This window comes from Takifugu rubripes, chromosome 17 (genome assembly GCF_901000725.2).
Source record: "Takifugu rubripes chromosome 17, fTakRub1.2, whole genome shotgun sequence".
In the NCBI taxonomy this organism is placed as follows: domain Eukaryota; kingdom Metazoa; phylum Chordata; class Actinopteri; order Tetraodontiformes; family Tetraodontidae; genus Takifugu; species Takifugu rubripes.
In genome coordinates, this window is record NC_042301.1 from 5,022,068 (window position 1) to 5,049,848 (window position 27,781).

A 27,781-nucleotide genomic window follows, 5' to 3' on the forward strand; every position below is an offset into this window, starting at 1 on the left:
CGTATCTACTTCTATACACTGTTCCATGTAGTTTTTCAGTCAGGCGACCACTTAGCCGTAGTCTGTTAACACCAATACAGCAGTATGAAAATTAATACGCAACATCCACTAAAAAGTGAGGAATACAAAATGATGAAAATTTAACAAAGTAACCAACAAAACCACCTTCGGTCAGGAAAAAAAATGTGCAGGTAGCTAACTGGTCAACCAAAAATCACCTTTAATTTTTTTTTATCTTTTTTTTGTTTTGTTTTAGCATTACATACATATACAAGGGTAGATAATATAGGTATATCTTCATATATACATAATAAGTATGTATATATAGCAGTACTGCAGTCTGTAAATATACGGGGATTTTTCTTCTGATATGTGAAACAGGAGAAAAAAAATGACTGTTACAAATAAAAAGATAAAATGAAACAGAATTGAGAAAACAAACCTACTGATAGAAACAATCTGTAAATGCACTTTTCACTTTTTTTTAATAAGTTTTTGGTTTTTTTTTTAAATTTTGCCTTTTTTTTTTTTTTTTTAAAATATTTTACCACTTACATCAGATCGGGGGGGGGGGACACTCATTTAAAATAGGAATAGTACCCATTGCTACCATTTGAACTACCTATACTCAGCTCTTGTAGCAGGGACAAAGGATCGCTGTTTTTTTTTGCCTGTTCTGGGCGAACGGCTCTAGGTTTGGGTGGAGCTCGGAGCGCGTTGGCATAAGACATGGTGGGCGGTTTGCTTAAATTTGCCACCCCCTGACTGGCCTCAGCGGGAGCGTCTGGTCGCAACTGCTTGTTTTTGGGCATGAGCGGGGGGAACTGTCCGAGGTGCTGAGGGGAGTTGTGAGAGTGTGTGTGGGCCTGTTGCGCTGCTGTTGCCTCAGCTTTAAGCTGCTCCTCCGTCTGATGAAGAGCCTTGGAAGCTGCCGGATCACATGGAAAGAGCAGAAATTTCACTTATTCTGCAAGACAAAGACAAACAGCGGGCCGGACCATTGTGCGACACCTACCCAGAAAGTCCCTGTGCTGAGCGAGGGCACCGGCGCCATTACATGGAATGCTCTGGAACGGCGCGGGGCCGCCGCCGTTACTGGGCCAGAGGTCGTGCAGGGGGTAGTTGTAGGGGCCGTGAGGTTGCTGCTGCTGCGGCTGCTGCTGCAGTAGGTGTGGGTGGTCTTGGGGGTCCGACGTGCAAGGCTGGGACTGCAGGGAATTGTGGGTGTTGGGGCAGGATTCATCTGGGAAGCTGGAAGAGATCCGGCGCTGATAGAGGGGCCGACCGGGGCCTCTGGGTTCATACTGTCCAGGGAGTGAGGAGGAGAGGAAAATAAGTGAAACAAAACTGTCCACAGTTCACCAAACGCTTCAGTTGGGATGATAAAAAGGATAATAAAGGCGTACCTCGTCTACACTGTGGAGGGCCGTGGCTGCTGATGTTCTAGGGGACAGTGGGTGGTAGGACTCCTCATCCGAAGCTTGATTCAGCTGCTGTTGCTGCTGCTGCTGCTGTTGTTGTTGTTGTTGTTGTTGTTGTTGCTGCTGCTGCTGGTGCTGATGGTGAAGCTGCATCAGGTGCACTTGCTCCTGCCTGCTTGGCTGAGCCACCATGGGAAGTCCGTAAGGAAGGCCGTGACTCTGGTTACCCAGCAGGTGATTCTGCTGCGGTGGGCTCACCGATGGGGCTCCGCCTTGAGTCCACCGGGCCTCTTGTAGAAGGTATTTGACCTGTGAGGGAGGGGGGCTGGAAGAGTGGGCTGATGGTTGATGTGGGTAGCTACCAGTATTATAAAGGTGGTTTCCTGTGTGCCGTAGAACCGGGTTGTTGAAATGGTTGCTGTTCAGGACGTCTCGGCCGCTGTCGTGGGAGAAGGATCCTGAGGGAAAGGGCCCAGCGTGATTAGGAGTGGCGGGTAAGGAAGATGAGGGGTCCACCGAGGGATGCAGCTGTGACTGGCGGTACTGCAGGAGACGAGACTGGGGCGGGGGCTGCATTTCCGCTGCCTCTCTGTGTTCAGGTTGCTCGTGTTGGGGCATTTCTCTCAAGAGTCCTGGATACCTGCTCAATAAAAACTCCTTTTAGACGACAACTCAAACAAATTGCTTATCAATCTTGAACTGTCCTCCCTCTCGCCTCGCGTTAACACGAAGCAATACACAAGCATGCTATAATCTGTGCAGAGGACACTGTTGAATCAAACGAACCTTGTGAACGGAGGCCCGGCTGAGGCGGAAACGATAGCTTCATCATCCATACTGGCCCCGAGGCCCCAGCTATTAGCCCGCAGGAGCTGATGAGGAAAACGAACCATGCCGGGCTGGGCGAGGTGGGCCAGTTGTTGGGGCAGAGGAAACGCAATGTTGTCTTGGAGGAACGTTCCAGACATTTCCCCCCACTGGCCAAGCCTGGCGGCCTGCTGCTGGCTCAGGGCTTCGAGAGCCAAGGGACCCTGCAGATCTGGAAAGGCAACCATGAAACTTGCTTAACCGTTTCCATGACCCAACAGGCTCTAGCGGCACAGAAACAGCAAGGCTTTGTCATAACCACCTTTGGCGCTACTTAAATTATCCAGAAAGCGGAGTTTTGTGTGTTCCAGGGTGAATAAGCACTTGCATCTTACTGGGGTGAGGACATAAAAGCTGAGCTGGAGGTTTCCAGGATGCCAGCAGCTGATGTGTGAGTGACTGAGTCATCCTGTGTGGTTGGATCTCACCGGATCATAATCATCACTTACTACTGGCTTAGATAAATAACGAGAGAGGCTGCCGCTAACAACAGAAGTAGGTTATTTACATTCATTAGCTACTTTGTGCAAATACCTGCTGATGCTGGGCCAAATTGGTGATTGGTCTGGTTTCAATGGGCGGAACTGTGATGTTACTGTCCCTTGGATGCCGATGAATTTATCAATTTAGCTTCTGCCAGCTTGTAGGCAGGAATACTGACTCCTACCTGGCTGCTGTGTTGGCTAAACAACAGTAAAGCACTCTTGATCTTAGGCGTTCATACGCTTCTGTGAAGTGGGAAGATTCTGAGCAGTTTTTAAAATTTGAAGCTTCTGCATTAAATATGTCATGTTACGAGCTGGAGCAGTGAAGAGCTTTGTCATGGATGCACAAAGACAAATTACTGAAGAACTTGGGCATCAAACCCAACACCAAGCTTCTGAGGCTTCTTTCTTTAATAAATATGGCATATGTGCTCGACAAATTCCAGTTTCCAATCTAGAAACACAATTATTCTGCCTAGGAATGAGAAATAAGAACAATTCTACTCACCCAGATTATCTCCCAAGCTTCCATCCTGTCCATCTTCTCCAAAGCTATTGACCCTGTTATGCTGTGACAGACTCCCTGCTTGACCCATTGGAGTCCGAATGGAGTTACTGAGTTCCTCCACCCCTGCAGACTCTGTCCCATCCAGAGTTGGTGACTGGACCCCTCTGTGAGGTGGTATAGGGCCACTGAAGAAAGAAGCATTCTGGCTGGCACCAGTGTAAACAGGGCTAAGCTGCTGCTGCTGTTGTTGTTGTTGACTCTGCTGAGGCATTCCTGGATGTTGAGGCTGGGTGACGCGATAGGGAAGCCTAGAGACTGGATACAGTGGAGGAAACGGTCTCCCACTGCCCAAATGTGGTGGAAAGGAAGGATTGGGAGGTGCGAGGTGGTAGTTGAGTTGTCTTTGAACCGCTGAGGGGTCTTTTCGGTGAAGAAGCGCGTTGGGAAATCCAACGAGACCCTCCGACTGCGAGTCTAAACTTCGGCTTTGACTTGCGTCTCCCTGGATAAACACATTAACAATAAGTCAAAAACTATAAGTGCCAGTGTTAGTAATGTGGGTACGGTGGTTCAAAAATCAACAGCGTGCCTGTTTGTCCTTCATGTCTGAGGTCTTCCTTTCTGGTGTTTGGAGACGGTTCTGTTCCGACTTTGGGCATCCTTCAAATTTACCTGCAAAATTGCCAACTAGTTCACTGCTTTACACGTGGCTATACTATACAAGTGCAGGTGGTCGACTGCATCAAATTTCAATAATTCAGTGTTCTGGCTGGCCGGCTGATGCACAAAGTGAGTCAAGTCATACCATTTCTGATGGGGTCTGGCTGAAGCTCCTTGTCTGGGCTGGGTTGGCCCATTCCCAGAGGAGAAGGGTGAGCGACCCCACTGTAAGGGATCGGCGAGCCGCGATTCTGCAACAGATTGAAGTTGTAGGCCATGGCTGCCGGATGGCTCATGATCCGAGGATCCACAGCAAACCGATTCTGGTACCCCGGCCAAGGCAACTGACATAAAAGGAGAGTATAAGATAGACTATTACAGCAAATAAACATATTTATGGCAACTGATAAAATGCTATAACAATGTCATATCAATGAAGTATAAAAAATGTGATACTTTGATACCATATTTTTGAAGCACACCAGTTGAAAAATAGAAACATTTGTTTCCACAGTTCAACAAAGACAAATTCTAATCCGAGAACATACAATTATGATGCAATAAAGCTGCAGACTTTGTATAGGAGCAGGAAAAATGATAATAAAAGCCATTTCCTGATAAATATGGGTACATATTAGGTCATTGATAAATGATATGGTTTTTGTCTTTGGTGATTTGTTTTTCATGTAGAATTCTATCACCAGAAGCAGAGAACTTACAGGCAGAGGCATGGACATGACCATGTTTCCACCATACACGGCTGGAACATACAAGATGCCAGTGCTGGCACCTGTGTGTGGATCTATCCTCTGAACAGGACTGGGTGATTTGCCCATGCCGGCAGGTGTTCCACCCAAAGGTGGGGTGAAAGACCGAATAGGGTTTCCCATCAACATGGCAGGGCTGGGTTGAACTGCAACGAGAGAAAGTGGCTCATTTGAAACAGCATTACAGCAAATGTCTGAATGGGAGGACATTTTGATGGTTTTCAGTTTCCTCCCATGAGATGTTTTGCCAGGATGCAGCTGCTTGGTTGCAAATCCCTTATTAACTTGTGGGGAGAGATGTCAGGCTACTTTTGCATCTCCACTATAAAGCACGACTTGTTTTGCAGTTGTAGAATGAATATGAGCCAGGACTGTAGTCCTATTCATGAACCGAGTATTTCACATATGGCTTATTAATTCCCAAAGACCAGTCGAGCGCCTGTCAGTTCATAACAGCGTTTGAGCTCTTACATATTTAAGTGTAGAATCAACAGATCTGAAGAGGGACAGGAAATAAACTCACCAAATCCTTCGGGCGGAAGGTGCTCAATGTGATTTGAATGTTTCCCCTGTAAATGGAAACACATCAAAATATTAACAATTCCGTATAGAATAAATAACAACAATCAACACAGGGCCAGGACACAAAACGGCTGCAGTATAGTCCAAGCTAGATAACATGTGTGGCTCTAACTGAACAAAGCTACACAACATCATAATATTATCCACCTGTGGTACAGATGTCCATGAAAACCACACATCCTTGCTTGCGTTTGCGACACAGAAGATATTTGAACTTATTCGCAGGAATCAATATGATGAACAGGACATCCGTGTCATCGATTTGTTACTCGCAAGGAGCTTTTGTTGTCCTGGTTTCTTACCAGAAGAAGCATGATTAACAAAACCACCACCGCCACCGCCAGGGGGTCTTTTGGGCACCAGGGGTTCTTTTCAGGTTTTTTTCTTTAGCTTCTTATAGTTACAGCATGACCTCTTGAGAATTTGGACCGTTACTGTATATAAGGCCTATATTAATCAATCATGAAGACATGCTGAAACATAATACTGTACACATAGTAGTCTATCATCGCAGCCTTTGCAGTGTTCGCCTGACAACCTGATAGTTGCCTATCCTTTTTTAAGGATACCTATATCTGTCAATAATAACCTCTATTCTTTTAAATACGCCATTATAACTAACATATTCCTCCAGAGAATCTCCAGAGGACTTCACATGAGAGACAAGTTAATGTGGAACCGGAGCTACATGCACGCTGGGCCCATGACATTAACGTGTGCCTGAGTTTAGGTCAACTGTGTGCATTATTAATCAAACATAATATTACTTTGAGCTTCTTCTGTATCTGGTTCTGTTGTACACAGTCTCTCCTGGCTGCAGTGTTAACATATATCTTATGACAGGTGGCCAGTTTAATTGCAGGCTATGGAAAAAAAATTAAATCCTCAAGTCACTGTAATTTATTCCACTGCCAAGTCTAAAAAAGATGATATTATCTGTTGGAAAACAAACTCCATGTGCCATAGGATAAATTCTCCAAGTAAAAATGATCTTTTACTGAAAATATTTGTTAAATTAAGAACAATCAGAACAATTCTGACAGCAAACAAGGTGATACAACTGAAAACAAACATGGGCCAGCAAACCTTTACTATAAAATCACCATCTAACATCTTGGTTGCATCCAAGCTTAAAATGATTTCATTTGTTTTGAACTAGCGTGCCAACAAATAAAAGAACTTCCCATGTAAAAGGCAAGAGCTTGAATTATGAAACGGTTATCTATAAATATACATCTCCGACACGCAGCCGGGGAGTTTGATAGCATTTTAAAAACTCAAGTCTGAGATACTGTCAGGGTGCTGTTGCTGCATTTCTTTTTTAAGATGCAATATTAAATGAGCACAAAAGAAAGACACAAGATTGACACCGCAGTGGCCACAGATATGCTGCAGAGAAATACACCTCCAGAAAATACAGGAAATTATACCGATTTTCCTTCAATGGCAACGAACTAAGCATCTTTCCCCTCCACAGGTATGAAATCACACACATCAAACATGATCACAACATTCAATTCTGTTGAATTAAAGCACAAATGGAATTCTGCCAAACAATCAAGTTATAATGCCGCAGGGCGGCGTATTGGTGGCAGCTGAACAAGGTGGATTTTAAGGATCTGTATGCAGCCGCAATGCTTTTATTTCCTCTAGTTTAATAGGAGACTCTAAAGTTGAAAGATGATTCTGTTGAAAGCAGCGGGTACAGAGGAACAGTGGATTGGTCTGACCTTTATGCCATCAACATGCTTTTTAGACTGATAAAAACAACATATCAGACACAGAATTACTGGCCCTGTTTTGTCTGTGGGGGTGTGTAGTTGTGAGCTCTGTAAAGTGCCTGTGTAGCCAGAGAGAGAGAGGGTGTGTGTGTGTTCACGTGTGTCTCCGGAGCCTGCTGCCACTGCGGAGTTGTGGCTCATTAGGCCCAGTGGGTGATGGGGAGGCAGCAGGTCGGCAGCTGTGGTGATTTCGTTAACCTTTACCTCGGGCCACGCGGGGAGGACGCACGAACACATTTCAACCCGAGCCGAACAAGGTTTTCGCCTGTCAAATCCACAATGTTAGTTTGCCATTTCTTTTTCTCCGGGGTCAAAAAAAAATTAAGCCATGATCATAAAAACCTCAGGTGGATCTAATGGATCATATTCATATACTCCCACACATATAAGAAGATAACTGATGCATTGAAGAGCTTCATTATTGCTATTTTCCATAAATACTCGACGGTATTTTCGGAAATCTTCAGTGGCATCACCACGAACCAAGCGGTAACGGCTTACCTTCGGCGGCGACTGTTGCTGCTGCTGCTGCGGACCCTGTTTGTTGTTGGCAGACTGGGCATGCTGAGGATGTGGATGATGGTGGGCATGAAGAACTTGCGAAGATGTGTGATGCCCTTGCAGGGGCCTGAGGGCACGGGGAATGAACTCTGGCGCCAGCGGGTTCAGCACGTAGGTCTTTTTGAGTTCCAAAGCCTCCAGCTGAGCCTTGATCTGCTCAAAGGTGATGCCATGTAGGCTGGAGTTTTCATAGCAGATGGAGATAAAGTGCTCCCAAAATTTCCTGAAGAGAGGACAGCAACTTGTTGTAAAATATAGGAACTTGTGTGAGATTCAATAACATTTCATGGTGTTTTTTTAAAAGAAAGTTCAACGTTTCTATGAACATAATTCTGATTTCTGAAATATCGACGTAGAGTTACCTGCACCGTCCGACTGAGCACAGCGCAATTGGGTCTCCAACAACTGCAACCAAGGACTGCGCCCTGGTGATGGCCGTGTTAAGGAGCTTGTAGTTGGAGAGAAATCCATAGTCAAGATCCTCCGTCGAGTCTTCAACAAGCTGCTCTTTACGTTTGATGGCCGTTTGCTTGTGCTTACAAGTGTATCGCGTTCGCACAGTGCTGAGGAACAACACCCGAAACTGTTTGCCTGAAAGAAAGAGAAGCCCATAATCATATAAAGGCAGATGGCATTTTAAACAAACACTTGATGTTCTGTTCTCATGTGACAGAAGTCTATTTCCATTATAGGCAAGGTTGTAGTAACATTATTCCAGTGATTCCAGAGGCTTTTAAACATGTCAACAATCTACATGTTTATCATTTATGAGACCTCTTATTTACATGTAGAACAAACAACATTCTTTCATAAAAACTGATTTATAAGAAGTTAAAAATTTCAAATCACCTTGGACATTAAGGACTCTTTCCACACTGACATCATGTAGTCGTTTCTTTCGTAGCTCAGCGCGGATGCGGAACACCTGATCGGCATATGGCGACACCACTCCGATGCTGCCATCGTCCAGCTTGCCCCAGGCCACGGGCCATTTCTTGCGCAACTCCTCCACTCGCTCCACGATCTCAAAAACCTTAGATGGAGAAGGAAGGTCACACAGACGGCGTCAGCAGCAGCTCAGATCTGCCGATGAGACGCCCGTCACCTAAAAATCATTCCCAGGAAAGCAGACTAAACTTTGCTAAAGACTGAAACTACATTAATGGGTTTAATGGCGAGTAGCAAAGGAGCTTCTTCATTTGAAACATTCTAATTTCAGCAGATGATAATATTATTGCGGACCATTTTTTTTTTTTAGACAGCTGCTGCGTCATATCTCAGACAATCTGGCGCTGCTTGGAGGCCAGAATCAAATTAATTGTCTGGAACATACCAGAAAAGGCTGAATGGTCACACCACAAGTATGCAAGTATAGAAAAGGACCATTCGCAGGCTCGGGCTTCAATGGATGTCAACTGTAAGTCTTCGCACACCTCTTCTTTATAAAACATATGAGTGACACATGTGCAGTTAGTCAGACCCTTGTGTTTACAAGTCTAAAGCACGTGTTACAGCCTTTCTGCTTTTTCCTTGTAAGACAAAACTGTCTTTTACACTTTGTAGTTGCAAACAACAGCCATTTTCAACCTGTTGGAAAAGTTTCTCTACTTGTTTACATCAGTAATGCAGGTTTACATTAATAAGTGAAAAGCAAGTAAAGCCCAAATCTTTTCAAGTTATTTAGAAAAGGTTTTTTAAAAAGTTCCCCTAAAATGTCTCACAACACAGAATAAAATGTTAGATTTTGACTAGCTGAAAATTGGAATCTGATTTCTGAATGTGTTAGAAACTAAAAATGTGACTGCAGCATGTGTCAGACTTGACCTCAAATAAATAAGCCCTTCAGTATTTCATAAAGTGAGTTTCCACATTTTGTGCGTTTGTAACGCTCCCTCCCCACACAGTTCAAAGAGCATATTTGAATTTCAAATGAGATTTAGTACATGTGTCTACTTAAACTACTCAAACCAAAATAAAATGGTGATACATGGGTCGCCCATTCGTCTTCAACTTTTTCTGTTTTTAACCCTGCAAACTGTTGCTACGTAGTTAAGAATGGTTTTACGATGTCAAACACGGGCACGCATATTAACAAAAATTCTAATTGGTCAGTTAGAATTTATATGTTGATGTCTAAAAAACACCCATTACTAGAGGCCAATTAACACTCCACAGTCAAACAAAACACCCCCTACATCAACAGATTGTGGTACACCCCACAACACTTTGGCTCATAGATTTGTTCAAAGGTGCTTCATAATTCAGCCACTCAGGTCTGCATGTGTATGTATGTATACATACATATTACATAAATATATTTTACCTCAGCGTTGTTGTAGTAAGCAGTGCTGTTCTTATCCTGCACGTCCTCTCCTCTGGCTGTGAAGAAGGTCAGTGGATAGAAGTCCTTATGAGAGGGCTGCTTCCCACTTGCCATCAACTTCCCATCATAAAATAACTCTGATGTGTAGCTATAGAGGAATGAATGCAAAAGGGTCCAAAATTAATTAATTATAAACAAGAAAAGTCAAATTAAAAAAAACAAACAGTACTACTAATTACAGTCTTGCATCTTCCAGGGTTACAGACATGCAGCTGAGGAGTCTTTAGCTCATGTGTGGCTTGGTAATGACCTAAAACTGATTAGTAATCATCCAGATCGGTCAAACCAAGACTTCTAACAAATGATTAATCTTTTACTGGGGAAAATATGGGAATAAAAGCTCTTTCTCTTACTGGCCAAGCCTGTGAAGTGGAGTTAATAACTAATTATCTTGCCTAATGCTGCAGGAAAACCTTTTTTTAATGGGCCAGCTCTATCCTCCGACCCCTAATTCTCCATCTCATCTAAAGATTCCACCTTTTTCCTCCCACAGGTTTGACACAAGTCAGTGTGAGGGCTCACACCTACTTGATGATAGCCTCGTGGGACCGGTAGTTCTCACACAAGAGAATCCGACAGGGGTATTCTGCCGGATAGTGCTCATAAAGCCGGTCCAGCAGAGACACGTGCAGATTGCGCTCGCGTGCAAATTCGCTGTACACAAACGGACTCAGCTGTAAAAATGGAGCGAGAAAAGGAAAGCAAAGTTAGAACAAACAAGGACAGAGATGCTTAAGAGTCCAATCAAACTCTCCCATGACCTATTTAATTACTTTTTAAAGTGTCACACGTGAATTACTTGAAATTAAAGAGGGGTGGTTTTGTTTCTTTCTCCTTCTGGTCTCCACTCAACTCATATAAACAACATAAAATAAAGAAGGCTGTTTTTTAGCCCACTATAACACACAGTTAAACTTCCACTAAGTATGTATGAGTGCCTGTTGCCAAAGTGTTCTTATGTAACATTTTCTTTTGGAGTGCGTCATGAATAATACAACTGTTTATTTTGTGTTTGAATCTTAATTTAATTCCGACATTGAAAGGGGTTAAATTTACTGTACACTGCCACCTCTAAGACAATAAAAAGAAGCCTCTATTGGAGGTTAACAGTCTTCATCACATATGTATCTGCATCTACTTGATGGAAGAGAGTTTATACAAATAAAAAATGAATCCTTTGAGACCATTTTTAGATCTTAAGGTAACTGTGGTGCTGTAAAAAGCACAAAAGCAAAAGATGAGGAAGCAACTGACAAACAGAAAAATGGAGATGGAGCTGTGTGTTTTGTTGCTATTTAGTCATCTTCAGTCCAAGGAAAAGCATTTCGATTTATTAATTAAAGGCACCTCCAATATAAAAAACTCCTGCCTCTCCTTCATCCTCTGCCGATAATCCTGTCAAAAATGATGTTTCCAATCCCTGTATTGGCGCATGAGATGAGGTTTATGTTTGTGTTTTTCAGAGCTGAAGAGGGCTCCAAAAGCAGACCTCAAAGGGTTTGTTGTGTTTTAGTACTTCAAAAGGGGAAGAGTGGATTCTAATCCAGAGCAGTGTGACTATTATAAAGGTTCTTTTGATATGTCAGTGTTGCATTCAAGTATCATTTTGAGTTCATTTAGGATATGAATGGACTAAAATGTTAATGTGAGGAGCAAACATTTGTCTTTTAAGCTTATTTTCTTACCTGCATGTGGTCTCCGGCTAGCACGATGCGGGTGCTCTTGCTAGCCAGAGCAAAAGGCATGATGGTTTCACACTCCATGGCCTGGGCAGCTTCATCCAACAGTATATGAGTGAACAACCCTACCAAGACAGACATTAATATTCATTTTACTGGTACTCATATTACTAGAAAATGGTGTAGCACAGAGATGCAGCAGGTTCTCCAGAATTTAACCCAAAATTCTTGTGACTTCAGATTGATTTTAGCATTTGTTCCAGACTAAATACGTTGCATATTGCACATCTATTTTAAGCTATAAACAAAGATGAAAAAACAACGCCTATATTTATAATTGCTGTTTAATATTGTGTTGCTTTACTACTGTCTTTATATTTGTAACTCGCCCTTCAAATGGGTTAAATCACTCAGCGTTTCAATCAATCAAATCAATCAATGGATGCCAGAAAGCACACAATCTGTTTCTGGCACAAGGATTCATCCTGTGAATTTTATCAGACAGATGCAAAGATAACCATTAACTGTGCATTTACAAAACCTCTCTTAATTTGGGCATTATTGAGAAATTCTGAGCCAATTTTTTTGCCCTCTTCAAACAAGCCAAATCAAGGGTTTTGTGGACCTTTGAAAGGGATTGAACAGTATGGAAACCCTGATTTAAAAAGCTCGACTGGTGCTCGGCAGTATGAGGGGAGGGGATGAAAAGGCATGGCAAATGAGTGGTGGTGCAGGGAGCCGGGGAAGAGAGCGAGAGAGACGCTGAACAACACCAGAAAAACAGCCTCTGAAGCCTGAATACCATTTCCACTGGAAAGTATATGCAGATATGAAATGTGACAGTTGAGAATAACAAAATAAACTCGGGGCCTGTCATAAGTTAGCAAACAGAGGCACAGGGGACCAAATAAACAGGTGTAGCAGTCTGATGTACGTCAACATTTGCACTTTAATTTCATCCTTTGAAAAGAGCCTTGTAAAATGTATCGATACTGCCCAACCTTGCCCCGATGATAAATCTTTAAACCCACGTCTTCTCTGAACCGTGTGTTCTCACAAATATCAGATGCTCTGGTGCAGTTTGAGCAGCACGCTTGTAACACACTTTTGAAGCTTTGTGCTTTCCGTTTTCTCCCATTTTAATCACGACAACAAGGAATACTGCTCACGTTTCAAGAGGGTTGAAATCGTTCAAACACATCTCTAATGTAAGCCAAGTCTTTAATTATTGAGGAACGAGCACTTTTCTTGACCTTTCACGTAAACTCTAGTAAACAGGAGCATCTTTTCATCCGTATGAATGTGTAACACGAATAATGGACATGAGTCATTAGAAATAAGAATGAATCCCTGGGTAGCGTATTCAAGGAGCCAGAACAGAGCGTTATGGGCCCACAAATTGCATGCAGGATGGAATGTGGTACTTAGTGTTTCTCCTGGGAAACCAGAGGGCCAACGACATTACATTTCTGACGCCGCTATCTAGCATCTGGCCAACAATGGAGTTTGAATTTAGAGTAAATACTGGTGAAAGGAATAAAGGGCAATGCCTTCTGTATAAAAGTAATATCAAAATCATCATCAGTGAGGGAAAAACATCAACTACAGTCACTGCATAAGGAAGGAAAAGGCAGGAAATCAGGCATATACCGTTATGTGGGTTTGGCCAAACCAGCTCTGTCACACATCTATTTTAGATGGTTTCAATTTTTATGATGGGATGAATATGGCAAATGCATTGCAGATCATGTTGCGTATAAAAACCAAAAATAAAGGTCTCTTCATTCTAAATTTTTTAAAAAAAAGCATGTGCCTTGTGCTTTTTGGAGGTGTCTTTTTGTTTGATTCTGTTTGATTAAAGATAAAGCCTTTATGATGCCGCAGCATCCACATCTTGGCCATAAAAAGAAAGACAATAGTTTAGGAATGCCTTTTTGGAGAAATGCGCATGTTTCAAGGGGGAGATTTGTTTTTCACCCAAGTGCCTCATTTTCCAGCAATTTTCATCACCCGCAAACACTGGGAAGGCAGGAGACAAGGAAAAGGACTAATGATAGGGAGTACTTTACAAAAAGGCAGATGGTGTTCCCAAGCAACCCACAAAGCCCCTGCTGACACATTACAGTCAGTTATTAACCGGCATTGACGACAACTGTGCCACAACCTTTCAACTAGTTTCTAAAACTTAAATCAAGGTCGGCTTCCTCAGGTGGGCTTCAGAAAACACCGTGCAGTAGAGTCAATATATTTGATGTTTATAAAATATAGTTTAAACCCAGCAATGGACTCTTACACTGGAGGGCTGTAATATACGATATGTGTGGCCTTGTTCATCTAGATGTTTAAAATCTACATTGTAGCTGTAAATATCTTTGTATACCTGCTGTAACCTATAGATCTCTGTTCTTAATGCATGGACATAGTCTATGGCTCTTAGACAGCGTTTCAACAACCTACCAGGCTCCAAGTCAAGCTGACAGAGATATTGGGAAGTGCTGAGGGTGACAACCACCACACGATGCCTGAGGATGTCCTCCTTTGTGGGCATTTTGAAATTGACCTGTGTGCTGGAGATCAGACAGTACTGCTGGACCACTGGGTGGACTGTCTTCACCCAGCGGTTCCTGAAGTATACCCTGTAGAGGGAGGAGGGAGGGATGGAAGGAGGAACATCAGGAACACACAACGACAACGTGTCTGAGATTTTTATCATCCTTCTTGGTGTATACATAAGCTTTTAAGGGAATGTTCCTATTCAGTTTGCTGAAGCCTGTACGCTTAAAGGTTTCAGCCTTCATCACAAACATTACGTCTCAACCCTCAGCTCTAGTCTGACCTACCTGAGAGGTTTGGCATGTTGATTGCCTGCTTCAACATAAGGATGGAGATAATCCTTAATGTAAAGGTCAGCTGCACTGTTGGAGTGGGTACAGATCAGGACCCTGCAGAGGGACACAAAACAGAGCATAAGCGGAAGTAGCGACACTGATGGAATCAGAGGAGAAGATCATAATTTAGAGTATCTAAGGTGTCGTTTATTTTTTGAAAATTATTCCAGATTCCCAAGAGCCCAGCATTATAAATAAGCAGAGAAACCTGTGTGAGGGGCTACTGTCGCTCATTTACTTTAACAATATCATCTGACAGCAGCATGCATTCACCGAGTCACATCCCATTGTACTGGCTTTCAAAATATCTATAATTCATTTTAAAGATGAAAAGTTGATTTATTATGTAAGTGAATGAGCAATAAATATTACATCGTTACATACTTTTCACAGGGCTGTATTTTTTTCCTGTTACGTATATTTGCATTACTCAACACATATGTGGCCTCTACTCAGAAGACTCCAAAGGTATTTCATTAAATACTCATAAAGAAGAGGGAAATATTGATGTGCCGGCGCTACATCACTTTACTCCTCAAAAGGAATTGTGGGATTTTCAACATAATTATAATGGAGAACTTGTTTACCAAATACAAAATGTGGAACTTGATTGATTTCTTTTTTATTCACGACTGGTGAGCTCATCACTATTCTCACACTCTTTTGGTGCGAAATTTGATTTTATGGCACTTAAAGACCGTGTTCCACCTAAGCATCTAATTTCTTAAAAAAGACAAGTGTAGATCTCCCAAAAAGACTGATTGACTGACCAGGTAAGAGTAAACAAACCTGCTGTGGTCCTGGCGGAGGATGTGCTTGACAGCCTGTGCCAGGGTGAAGGTCTTGCCGGTGCCATAGGGCCCGATGATGAGGATTGGAGGCAGTGAAATGGAAATGGGTGTTGTGATAGCCAGAATGGCTTCTTTCTGCTTTGCATTCAGTCGAGGATCCAGCTGCTCATCCCATTGCCTGAGGACGGGGCGGGGAATGAAAAGTTGTTGATCAAAGAAGCGCTCGGATGTCGGTTTTATGCCAGAAAACCGTCTCGCAATGTTCAGCGAGTTATTCTGACCTCAGTTATAACTGACCTCAGAGGGACTGTCATGATAGGAGAAAGTGCAAGTTTTCTCTTTAACGACAAGAAAAGTTTGCACACACGTAGAAAAACAAGGGTTTGAAAAGAATAGAATGTGCAACTAGAACCTTGAGTTTCTCCTAAATGGACATAATTAATTAACAAGAAAATTAGAACCATTTAAAGTGTGATTATGCTCTAAAAATATTGTGATAATATAAAAACAGTTTAATGGAACAGAACTTGTTGTAATAGAACAACTGCCACAAAGAGACTCAGCTTTTCATCTCACTGAATTCACCCCTTGGTCCACATTTAGTGACGCTCCCTAATTTATCCCAGCTCAGAGTTAATTAAAACAAAGGACAAAATCAATCATCTACAGGAGCTGAGATAAAGTAGCAGACTTGAAAATCGGAGGGCTATTTTTATCTCCGGTCAATAAAGATTAGTGGCTCTCTTCTTTCACCTTCTCTACTTCAGAGACATCTGAAGCTGCTGGTTTTTATGATATTTAGGTATTCCTCTGCTGGGATTTTGCAGGGTTTAATTTGCATAAAGGCCAAAGCGTTCAGCATTAAAAGGCGAACACAACATAGGACATTTCTGTCCTAAAGAGAATAAATAGCTACCAGGAACTCACTGCATCCAATGACCAAATATTTCACAATGTGGGCCAAACATGTACAGCTGTCATACACTGAAAACATGTTTAATCACATTGCGTCAAAGTACGTGATTATATATACACCTGTTGGGGCTCCATGGGATGGTGGGGACCAAGCCAATGTCAGGAAAAAGGATGGCGTTATCTTTGACGCGATCCAGGGCGTAGTGCATCTCACACAGTGGCAGTCTGTTCAGCTGGAACTGCAGCTCCACCTGACAGTGAGACCAGAGAGGGTGTCTGTTTTATCATTGGCATGGTTGTCACATAGGCTTTGGGTGCACAATACCAAAAGCTCTATCCAAAATACCACTGATCACATTTTATATTTGAAGGTTTGATTGTTTTGCAAGTTTATTTTACTCTCATGTGCACTAAATATCATTTAGATATAGCTTTAGAAATGTTATAGGAATCTGTGCTGAGCCCATAAAAAGTGCACGGTCCTAAACCAACTACAGTTATAATTCCAACAATTGAGCCAAACTGCTTATTTATTTATTTATTTTACATAAAACTAATTAAAAAGTAACCTACAGTAGCAGACAAGACTCACAAGCTGACAGCCAGTCAGAGGCTTTATGAGTCAGGTCCCAAACACCAGTGGAGAGAACATGAAAAGAGATTTTGGATGAAGTGTAGACCAGATTTTATTTTATTTTATTTTTTTAAAGCCTGGGTGTCACTTTCACTCACATGCATATCAAGTACTCCTAAACCTGGATGTGTTGCTCAGCCACTGTTGTTCTTTACTTTCTTTGGAGTGGTGGTGACTGATGTCAGTCAAAGCATCGTGGTGAAAAGTGATTGGACTCTGGGTGGATTACCACCAGAGCAGCCCCCCAGAGGACGGCAAGTGAATGAACAAAGTGCTCTGTAAGCAAAAGGTGTCAATTCTGCTTAAGCCCCGCGGTCGGGGCTTGGATAGGTTATGGAAATATGGCAGCAACAGCCACAACACTCCCATCATAGTGCGACTGGAAGGGGCCAGAGCAGACTTTGCTGTCAATCAGCCTGCTGCAACTCGAGATGATAAAATGTTTTTTTTTAATTTTCACTTCCCTGGACGGAATGCATTTCTGGTTAATGGTGTGGCGTTACTTAAGCAAACGCTCCTGCTTATAATGCTGGCAGATTCAGGCTCCGAAAAAGGTTTGATCATCATACTTTAGCCATAGAAAAATTCGGAGTGGGGTACACCTAACAATTCCTATATCATCTGTAAGAAGGAAATTGTGAAGGAAAGACCAGGCAAGCTGCTATAACACACAATAAATACAAAATCTGAGGGGTGTCAGATATACGACAGCTAGAAAAGGATGAAACTTCAAGGCAGTACGTGAAGGATATTGTACCCACGCCGAGAAGAGATAAGGAAATTAAACTCAGGCACGCACGCTGGCAGGAACAGCGTGTGCAGAAGAATAAGAAGATTACGTTTCCACAGGATGTGGGTTGCTTTGATAACTGTTAACATTGCGCTGTGCTTCATCTACTGATGTTTAGACCATGGTGGTGGTGGTGGTGGTGGTGTATGTGTGTTTCAAGGCACTGTCAATCAATAAAGCCTGAATTCTTGGAAACTAAATGCAGTAGCACACGCAGGTTTTCCATGAAAGAGTGTCTTTATCAGCTTTGCGGTCTTTGCTAATGCAATAAAGCATATAAAGGGGCTACAAATGTGGTTAAAACAACAACAAGCTGGATGCTATTAAATCTGACATCTCACGTTCAGCCATACCTGGAGTTCACCATCAGGCTGTAAGCCAAGCTCAATACAGCAGTCTTTGCAGATCCTTAGGAAGATGTAATCCTTTGTCTTCTCCTCAATCACAGCCTCATACACTCGCTCTTTTACTCCTGGTTGACCGCCGGTTCCCTCGCGGCCCAAAGGTAACACCAAGACCGAATTCACCTTGGTCATCACCAGGCGACCAGCCAATGTGTCCTTAGGCAAGAAAAGGAAAAAATAACACAAAGGTCACACCTTCAAGCGTATGCGAGATCAACAGTAGTTTCTTTATAGTAACAAATGTGTTAACAAGTGCTGTGACGCAAACATGGTCCTTATAAGAATTGTAATGGGTTACAAATGATAACCTTCGAATTTTTTTCCCTTTGCACCCATTGCAGCTTACCTCAGAGAGTGTTTCACTGAGTTTGAAGCGTGCAAACAGCTGTCCATTCTGGGCATACTTGGCTCCCACAGAATGACCAGTTAGCATAAAGCTGGTCACTAACTGGAGATTCACTTTGATGTTAAACCTGAAAAAATGAAAGAGAATGAATGAAATAATAATAACTATCCTATCAGTGCTACCATCAGATGGATAACGTGAGTGTATCCTTTGGTGTATCTCTTTTCTCTGATGGTAGTGCAACACTGCGAGGCACTGATGTCCATTAAATTAAATGGGCTGAAAGTCTACAATTAGTGTCGAAAAAGTCACAAAAATGTGACTTTTAAGGAAAAAACAAATACTGCCATTTTGTAAATATATTTTCCATAACTTTTAACAAGACGAGGTAAAAACAGCCCAATAACATTCACTTTTGTCATTGACACAGATATTCAAACATATGTCGGACGTAATCTTTTAACAACCCCGATCCACACATAGCTGGAGGACTCCTGCTGAAATTCGATCAGCTCGGAAGAGCCTTGGAATTTGCCAGAGCGAGGATGAACAGGCAGAGATTAACCATATGCGCATTGGAAATGCAACAGAGTCAAAGGCTGAGGGTAACAACTGAAAGGAACGGATAACTCGGTTCCTTGTGAAACCAAATGGCACTGAGAAGTGTGAGAACATTAATCTAAGGCTAAAGAGAACGTCTATTATATTTAAAGGGCCCGGGAAGAGTCATCTTCGAGGCTGTGAATGGCAGTATTCGCTTCTTTATAATGTTAACTACACACTGACTTGAAGGTGTGTCATTATTCTTGAAAAGAAAATGTATGAGCCCATTCCATTGAAATGTAGAGAGAACAGAGCTGCTGGTGAGACACGCTCAGGAAGATGATTTCAAATGAAGGCCTCTCCTGACACCTTGTGGTTGGTTGACATGCTACAGTTAAATTGACAAAACATTCCAGTTACTAAGGCTTTCTATTAATTTTAAAAAAATGTACTCCAGAGAAAATAAACTTACTGATAGTTTCATAATGCTTTAGTAGTCAGGCTTTTGATATTTTAAACCTTCTTTTCAATAATGCAGCTTGATTTTGTGACAGAATCAGATATAAGTTGAAGGTTAGTAACATATGATTTAACAAATGACAATGTTCTTTAAAGCTAAATGAGCAAATCAACAGCACATTCCACCAGTGGTGGGCACTTGAAATCAGGTGCAAACAGAAAAAATTATTTACAATCCTAAAAAGGGTGGAAAAAATATAGTGTGGAAAAAGTAGGAGCACTCACTTGCTAACTTCCTTATATTGAGCAATCTCCTCTATATAGAGCAGATCGTGCAGTCGAGCCTGGTAGTTGTCTTTGGTCAGAGTCTTGTCCAGGACAGACTGGGTGAAGAGCTGGTCCGCTGACAGAGGAATCTGATAGCGGGACAGAAGGCTACGCTCCAGGTCAGCCAAAATTTCATTCGGAGTGAATTCTACAATGGTCTTGCAGGAAGAATCCCAGCGCATTGCCGTCAGTAAAAGCTGCTGTCTGGCTGTCATCAGGTGTTCCAGGTCTGAAGGCCAGAGGAACCAGCATGAGAGGAGCGTCTCACGTTTACTGTCGGTGTGTCACATTCTACAAACTGACCCTACCTTCAATGGAAGCAGCATCCACCATTATCCGCTGCATTAGCACTGGCTCTGAACCAAAATCAAAAACAACCGTCTGTCGGAAGGTGCCAAAGATTTCTGTGCTGAAGCCCACTACCACCTTGTAGGCACAGTGGTCCAGGCCATTGTCTGCAGACACTGCCGACAGAAACAAAAACACAAAAGATGTAAACCCCCCCGCTAAAAGGCCAATGTAAGAGCTTTCAAAAAGGTCCCCCAACATACATGCCGTCTCTTCTCCTGGAGTCCACTCTTGGCAGCCTCGCGGGAGAGTTTGTAGTCCATCCCCAGCCGACACCCCAGAGATGGAAAAGTGTGGTCGATGAGCATCGTACAGCAGGGCAATGCGGTACAGCTTTTTAGCCGGCTACCAGAGACAAAAAAGAGAATAATTCATGTCATCAAAATGGACCAATTATGATTTAACTTAGTCATAGTGGAAAAGTGGTGGCATACACATTCTGAAGGACATTAAATTTCATTCTACCTTGCACAGCAACGAGAAGGTCCAGGAGTAGGAGGACTTTTTTGAGGAAACGGTAACAGAAAGACTGGAGCTGGTTTCGACATTCACTCCATCCAAATACTCACTTAGCTTAAAAAAAAAAAAAGACATAAAACCTCAAGTTAGTCATGGCTGAGAAACTCCAAGAGTTTTCTTTGCAATTCTGGATCATTCAAAAAAGATACGCAGTAAATAAAAAAGGTTATCGCTGTTATGGACTGAAGCAGTCGTGGCACAACAATAATTCCACCCACTCAAAGGTCAATGGTAAAATCGACTGGTGGCCTTAACCTCCACCTACGGTGTCTCTACCACCAGTGGGATGTGAATATAATGAGGTGACGACTATAAAGGCCCTGCTTAGTCAAATTAAGTCATCATTCCATAGAAAAACAATGTTACAATATACTGTAGTAAAACTGGTATACTATGTATAATGTGACACAAACAGTAGTGTGGGTGTGTGTATGTACAGTATGTATGGTGTGTTTGCATGCACTCACCACTCTATCTGGGCAGAGGGAATTCATCCACTTCTCTATCAGGGTCTCCATGTAGTTCTCAGCGAAGTGTTTGCTCTCCTGCTGCTGTTTGAGGCGGATGAGACGTGAAGCGTAACGCTTCTGCCATTCCATCAGCTCTTCCTGCGAGTGCGCTGAAGTACACTGGGCGCCATAGCGACACCGACCCTGCTCCAAGTACCTATAGCAAAGACAAACGTGTTTGGAACTGATGCGACGGCACGAAGCTAATTTAACCAAATTCTCAATCAATGCAAGAAACTGCTGCATAATTACTCGTTCACTTTGGTCGGCAACTATTGAGGAAATAGAACTTTAAGGAATATATGTAGCAATCTAGTTTATGCATTCTTAATGAAAATTAACATCAAAATTACAATACTTTATAATGCTGCGATCAAAATTATTTCAAGGCAATTCCCCTTAACATCTGCCTGCACTTATACATATAGTCACATTTGAAAAAACACATTAATGAGCTTTAATTCATGCACTGTTTAAAGAACATCGACAAAAAGCTTTCAAAACTCCACTACCAACAATGGAACATCTTCATGACCCAATATAAAATCAGAGAGTCAAATAAATCCTCCCTCACCTCTTACAAAGCGTGTACTCCTCACTGCTCGTAACTCCTCGAGGAGGAGGCCGAAACTGCCAGCCATCCTCAATATCTGTTATTAATCACAGCAAATTAAGGATATTGTGAGGATGATTGTAACCTTAACTGAACAGGAAACAACTACAAGGTTAACTTGAGAATTTCTAGACAATACTACTAATTCTGGTAGTTTAATAAACGTTGTATCTTGCTCACCTTCCTCCTGGTCATCTGTGTATTCTGGGGCCATTTCTCTATTTACAGCCTGGCAGAGATTAGGATAGTGGGGTGGAGACAAAACAATTATTACTGTTAAATAGTGAGGGTACATATTAATCTAGATACATCTATGATTGATTATTGACTTACAGTCATTGCAAAATAAATAATAAAAAAAAGGATTTTAAATACAATGTGAATCATAAGAAAATCAAATAAACAATATTAAACGCTATAAATATGTCTTTCTACACAAATTTTCACTGTGAAACACTCAACTGACTGTTTACCAAGTTGTGAATCTTTATATATTCAAAGCTAAGTTGTTAACATTGTTCATGGAAATTACTGGTATACCTTTAATAATAAAGTGCACAATTAACCTTTGTTAAGTGTCTGTTGAAAACAGTTTTCAAAAACATTTATCAGACATTTGTCAGCGTTTCCTTTCTTTATACCTGCATGCTGGATACGTTTTGGCTGTTCCACAACTAACATAACATACATAATCAAGAAGTCTCCTTAAAACGCTCCACAGCGACGATCTTTAGTCTGAACAGAAGCACTTTAAGCTGTCTGTTATCAGCTGTGCGTTGCATGTAATCATGGTCAATAAAACGTGGTTTTTGAATGCCACCACCCTCCCTTCCTACTGGGATGCAAGATGAAGACTAAAGAACACTCCAAGCAAGTCACAGAAGAGATCATTAAAATATAAGGAAATGGCTACAAAAAGATGTCCCGCTCACTACACAACCCACAGAATTCAGGTGAAAGCATCAGTTAAACAGAAAATCTGCCCTCAGGAGGCCACCAGGGTCAATATGAAGAAGATGATTTGGTCTGATGAGATATATTATATCGCAAAACATTGCATATCAAATGCACCATCTACACCATGAAATAGGTGACAGCATCATGTTTTGGTTTGAAACATAGAAGGGAAACATGGATGCAGAAAACTCTCTCTGACCCAGAAGGATAATCTGAAGATGATTCATTTCACCGCGAGACAATGACCACAAGCTAATACAGCAAAGCTCCCACTGTGCAAAGGAAACGGGGCGAATGTGCCGGAGCGGCCATGTCAGAGTCCAGATCTTGATCTAGTGTAGACGGTGTCTGGACTTGAAAAAAGGAGCAGCCTGACAGAGCTTGTTTTGATGTTTTGCTAGGAAGAATGGAGGAAAAACTGCAGTCCAGATGTGCCAGACTGATTAAACTATACATTTAAAAAAAACTATGTTCTTCCCAAGTCTGTATGGGTCCTAAGACATGCAACAGGTGAACTGGTGACTCTGAGGTGACCAAATTCTTGTCAAAGAAGCCAAAGTTGGGCAAATTTTTCATTGATGCTGATGCAGGAAGGCCTGAATCACACTTACCTCTATTTCTGTGAGGAGCATTTTTAATCTGGACAGGTCCTTTTGAACTATGCCATTCTGGGGAAAAAGTGGAGAAATAAAAAGACTACTTTTTCACAGTTGCAGCTCAGAAGGCAATATTAATGGCAAGGATCTGGAACAAAATTACAAGATTGTCCACGGAAAAACCAACCACAGAAAATTGTAACTACTTGTAGTTTAACCTGCACAAAGAGGAAACCGACGGTCCTAAAGGGGTTTAATTTAACAACAATCTGCATTGTGCAGCGATATAGACACTTCGTAGACATACCATAGGCTCGCCGTACAAGGCTTTTGAGAGGATGTTGACCACCTCCTGCAGGCTGCCATCCAGCAACATGGAGCGCAAGCTGCTGTGTAGGGAAAAGTCTCCCCTGGAAAACTCTTGTGCCAAAACTGTGACAGGACCCAAGAGAGCAGAGAATTAATCTCCTCTCAGATATACATATTCCATGACGGTGGCGCTCAAACTGCTACGACATAAAAACAAAACTGCCCGCCGTTCTAAACGAGCTGCTTTTTTTTCCTCACCGCATTTGCAGTCTTCATCTGCTTCATCGTAGTTTTTCTGTCAGGGAGGGAGAACAAACGTCAAGCCCAATATCACACAGAAACACTAACACAACATCACTGCAATCATCTTAGGGTAGAAGAAACGAGATAGAAAAATCTAATCATCCTCACTAGCTGCAGGAAGGCAGCAATTCTGTAGAGCAGGACGCGGCTGTGCAGGGGTCCGGCGGCGGTGACGATGGATGGAAGACTCGGCGGAATTGGGGCACCAGAAGATTGGGTTTGGGGTCCAAGAACCACCAGGGCATCTGTGCTGTGGCTGACTACCGCCTCGTACTCCCGTCTGATTAACGATCTACTGGCTTCTTCACATGACTTCTCCGCTCTCCTGTCCGCCATGACTTAGGGACAAAACATCTGGAGGATTAAAACAAACAAACAAACAAACAAGGTTTTGTTTGGTATCTGGATCAGCTTGGAGGAAACAGAAAGTACCATAAATCAGAAAAGGAGACCCAAATTTGATTGGCATCAGTCTCAAAATGTAATTTTGCTGCACTTTGAAAATAAATTGTACAGCAGTGCTCCCAACATGATCTTTGACAAAGAATTCCTTGTTTTAAATGAAAAAACAAACAAACAAACAAACACGTTTCTCCATTTATCAAGCAAATTTGCACCTTTAATGGGCAATTCTCACTTTAAAAGTGAGAATCATTTGTACTAATTCCACTTTGTGTCTGTTTTCGACAGCCGTTTCCACGTTGCTATGACACCTCGGTAGTTCGGGGGTATACCAAGTAAACTTTCTCATGACCCTTATTAGGTGGAATTTATGCTACATTGGGTATTTCTGCATAATGCAAGTGAGCAGAGATGCAGACTGCAAACGTGCAACACGCTGAGTGATGCCACTTCCCAGCCAGAACATATTAGCTGTGTAACACCTCGTTAGTGTGGGTTTGAACTCATTCTATATGCGCATCTGTTTCTTTTTATTGGTGCATGACCGAAACAACCAAAAACAATAATTTCAGCTTTCAATAAAACCAAATCTATGTTAAATCTGAGCCTGTGTGTTGTCTTTAACCTAATGGCATCAGTTTCAGTAACTACCAGGTTTGTAAGGGCCCCGGTAAACAGGAAAGGGTATTTAATACTGTCCCTATCGTCAGAAAGTTAGATAAAAGAAGTTCAAGTCAACATTTATGTTTCTGTTTATGATTCCTTGTGTAATTAAGCTGAATGTGGCTCAATTTTAAGCGGAAGGTGAAAATGATAGAAATATTAAAATAACTAACTCCACAATGAACTAGTTTCCTCTTTCTTTCTAAGCGTAGGGGAAACACTAAAACGGAGGCCATTTGATGACAGATAAACATCCACAAAAACGTTAGATCATGTGAAATATGTTAGGATTAGGTGCCAAAAGAAACAGCCTCTTTCAATGACACATTTGCACATCTGTCCAACAGGGACAGATGTGCAAGCCGCTAAATAAATATTCTGAACTATAGCTGACAGAAAACGGTTATATCCTGATGCATCAATCCATGATGCATATTAATACAACACAAAGTAATCGTTCCATGCACGATTCTCACTGCTCGCACCACAGCAATGGAATTATGCGCTGAAAACTATGTGTGAAAACTATTAGAGGAAATATTTCAGCAGAATATTTCACACAGAATTCAACATGGTTGGAAGGTCACTGCAGAATCCTACGTGTCTGGCCTTTTACACCGCGCACAGGGATCCTGAAGCCTGGTCAGCTAGCATATGCTAACCAAAAAGCCAGTTTATCTCACTGGTCTGGTCTGTGAGGACGTGCATCGGACTGAGCACACCAGCAATATCCACACATGGACGATACATTATGGAAACTAAAACTACTTAACCTTGGTCCATGTCCTAATCACTTTTGGCCACAACCACTTATTGGTTTTGTAATTACCCTCCCCACTTCTCATACGCCAAAAAAAATAAATCCTCATTATAGTCTTTGACAGCTGGCAGGCAAAATAAGCTTTTATTGTCTCATTAAAATTCCACAGCAAGCTAAAATGGATGTTTCATTTTGGTCATATATTTTCATTTTTTGCTCAGAATTCAACTTCATAGTACAGAGGGGTGTAATATGTGACGGCAGATTATTAAAGGCCAGTAAAATAACCAATAGGTTGCAAAAAACAGATCGCCATCTATGCTGCGATTGATAACAAAACATAAATAAACAAAGACATTGGTTATTACGCAACTGCTGCTGACATTAAAAGCGTTTCAGTGATTTGATTTCACCATAAATGACTTACAAAAATTAAGCACATGCATCAATCAAAGGCAGCACCGAATACAGGACTATCATCTTGAGAGCCGGACGGAAATCAGGCAACAATGTTTACAAGGTCAAGTTTCCCCTCAAGAACAAAAGTGAGCTAGTTCAATTCAATTCTTCCAAAACTAAATCCACGAACCAATAATCTGCGCGTCCCTCTTACATATCTGATATTCCAAAGACTTCTTAGGGTTTATGACAAATTATGCTCCTTCTGTGATTTTAGTTCATTGGTTGTTCCCGGAAAAATGTTGTCAGAGCTGGAAAGTGATCTTTAAAAGTGTGTTTCGGTGATTTCAAGGCTGATCCATTGCAAAGTTTCCTATTGATGGGCAGCACAGCCGCTGTTACCTGATGCTCACATTCATGACTGCAAACCAATCTACCTCGACTTGGGTGGAATAAAGTGGGTGGTTACCGGTCGTGGGATCCTTCCACAGGGCTACAGCATCAACTGCAGTGCAGCAGAGCAGAGAAATAAGAAGAAATGTGCTTGCAAATGTGTTCATAGCTGGAGTAAGGGCCGCCAAAATACCTACTGCTTTCACTGACACATAGCAATGTTTTGACAACCATGTTATCTTTAGCAGTAATGCACGGCAGGCAAGAAATTAAAAATTAAAAATAGGCGGGTATCGAGACAGCACAGTCAGAAAAACTACGAATTTTATTAGACCTTGCATCTCTTCTCTGTCGTTTAACTGTAGCCGATGTTTGCCTGGTAAACTTGTTATGACTCTTGCAAGTCGGGGCAATAACGCCAGCGATGCAAAGCCCAGAACAATCATCCCCCGTTGGTGGCTGATTTTCCGTCGGGGTCTGCACACGGTCAAGAAAGATGTCTTTAAAGACAGCATGCGTCGCAACCAACTAGCTCGGTAGCCAAAACACGGCCTTTCCTGGTACCAAACTGCCAAGCGCACGGCAAAATAACTGACTGGTTTGTTCACGTTAGCCAACTAGCTAGCAAGGTTCACCGAAAAACAAAACGGCTCCGGGCCCGTAATTTTCATGGCGTTTAAGCGCGTAGGAATGATATGACAGGGTGTTATTACACATGCATGAGCTCCAAGTATTCTTCTTTTTTCTAATGATTTGTAGAGGGGGGCTGTGTTGGTCGCTTGGCGATTATAAAGACGCCTAGAAAGGCTGAAAATGGGAAGTCAACACTTACCTAGCCTTACTTTCTACGCCATCTTGGATCCACTTGTCAGCCCATCGCAAAGCATAGTGGGATTGTACAGAGCTGAAGGTTGAGAGGACTTGTGTGTGCGTGCGTGTATCTGTGCGTGCGCGTTTTAACCTACGTAAGGGTCCTATTTTAACCTTCCCAGGGCCCAAATATTGGTCCCTAACAATTCTATTATTACATCCGCGGGTGATAATTCGAGTTTTTGGGGTGAAAGATGAGGTTAGGTGTAAGTGGGTGAGGCCGGTGGGATTGCTCCATACACCTGGAAATGTGCACCAAAAGCAATTTTTCAAAGTATAAATGGTGGGTTAAAGTCGGTGAGTTTGTAGATCCGAGGCCAAACTGAAACGGAGCGATATAAAAATCACC

At 42.2% G+C, this 27,781-nt stretch overlaps 1 protein-coding gene across 1 annotated transcript; it reads right to left on the reverse strand.

Moving 5' to 3' along the window:
• Nucleotides 1-196: 196 nt before the first annotated feature.
• Nucleotides 197-27,712, reverse strand: helz (helicase with zinc finger). The gene is made up of 33 exons (XM_011619512.2): nt 27,395-27,712; nt 24,054-24,299; nt 23,901-23,937; nt 23,641-23,765; nt 23,349-23,405; nt 21,961-22,009; nt 21,742-21,817; nt 21,126-21,324; nt 20,605-20,712; nt 20,343-20,484; nt 20,100-20,255; nt 19,750-20,020; nt 18,463-18,589; nt 18,066-18,272; nt 16,409-16,539; nt 15,372-15,551; nt 14,535-14,636; nt 14,152-14,330; nt 11,701-11,819; nt 10,544-10,689; nt 9,956-10,103; nt 8,482-8,665; nt 7,995-8,223; nt 7,573-7,855; nt 5,232-5,277; nt 4,661-4,854; nt 4,087-4,285; nt 3,871-3,953; nt 3,282-3,783; nt 2,208-2,460; nt 1,407-2,061; nt 1,016-1,304; nt 197-928 (listed from the first exon to the last, which is right to left on the reverse strand). The coding sequence occupies exons 2-33, from the start codon at nt 24,279-24,281 to the stop codon at nt 579-581; spliced, it is 6,054 nt and encodes a 2,017-aa protein (XP_011617814.2). The 5' UTR covers nt 24,282-24,299; nt 27,395-27,712; the 3' UTR covers nt 197-578.
• Nucleotides 27,713-27,781: the final 69 nt, after the last annotated feature.

What these genes read in the sequence shown, in the direction of transcription:
- helz (XM_011619512.2), bottom strand. Translation starts at nt 24,281, where the DNA reads ATGGCGGACAGGAGAGCGGAGAAGTCATGTGAAGAAGCCAGTAGATCG. An exon ending in CACAGATGACCAGGAGGAAG is followed by an intron (nt 21,818 to 21,960) that starts GTGAGCAAGATA and finishes GATTAATAACAG; the next exon opens with ATATTGAGGATGGCTGGCAG. An exon ending in CCCTCCACAGTGTAGACGAG is followed by an intron (nt 1,305 to 1,406) that starts GTACGCCTTTAT and finishes CTCCCTGGACAG; the next exon opens with TATGAACCCAGAGGCCCCGG.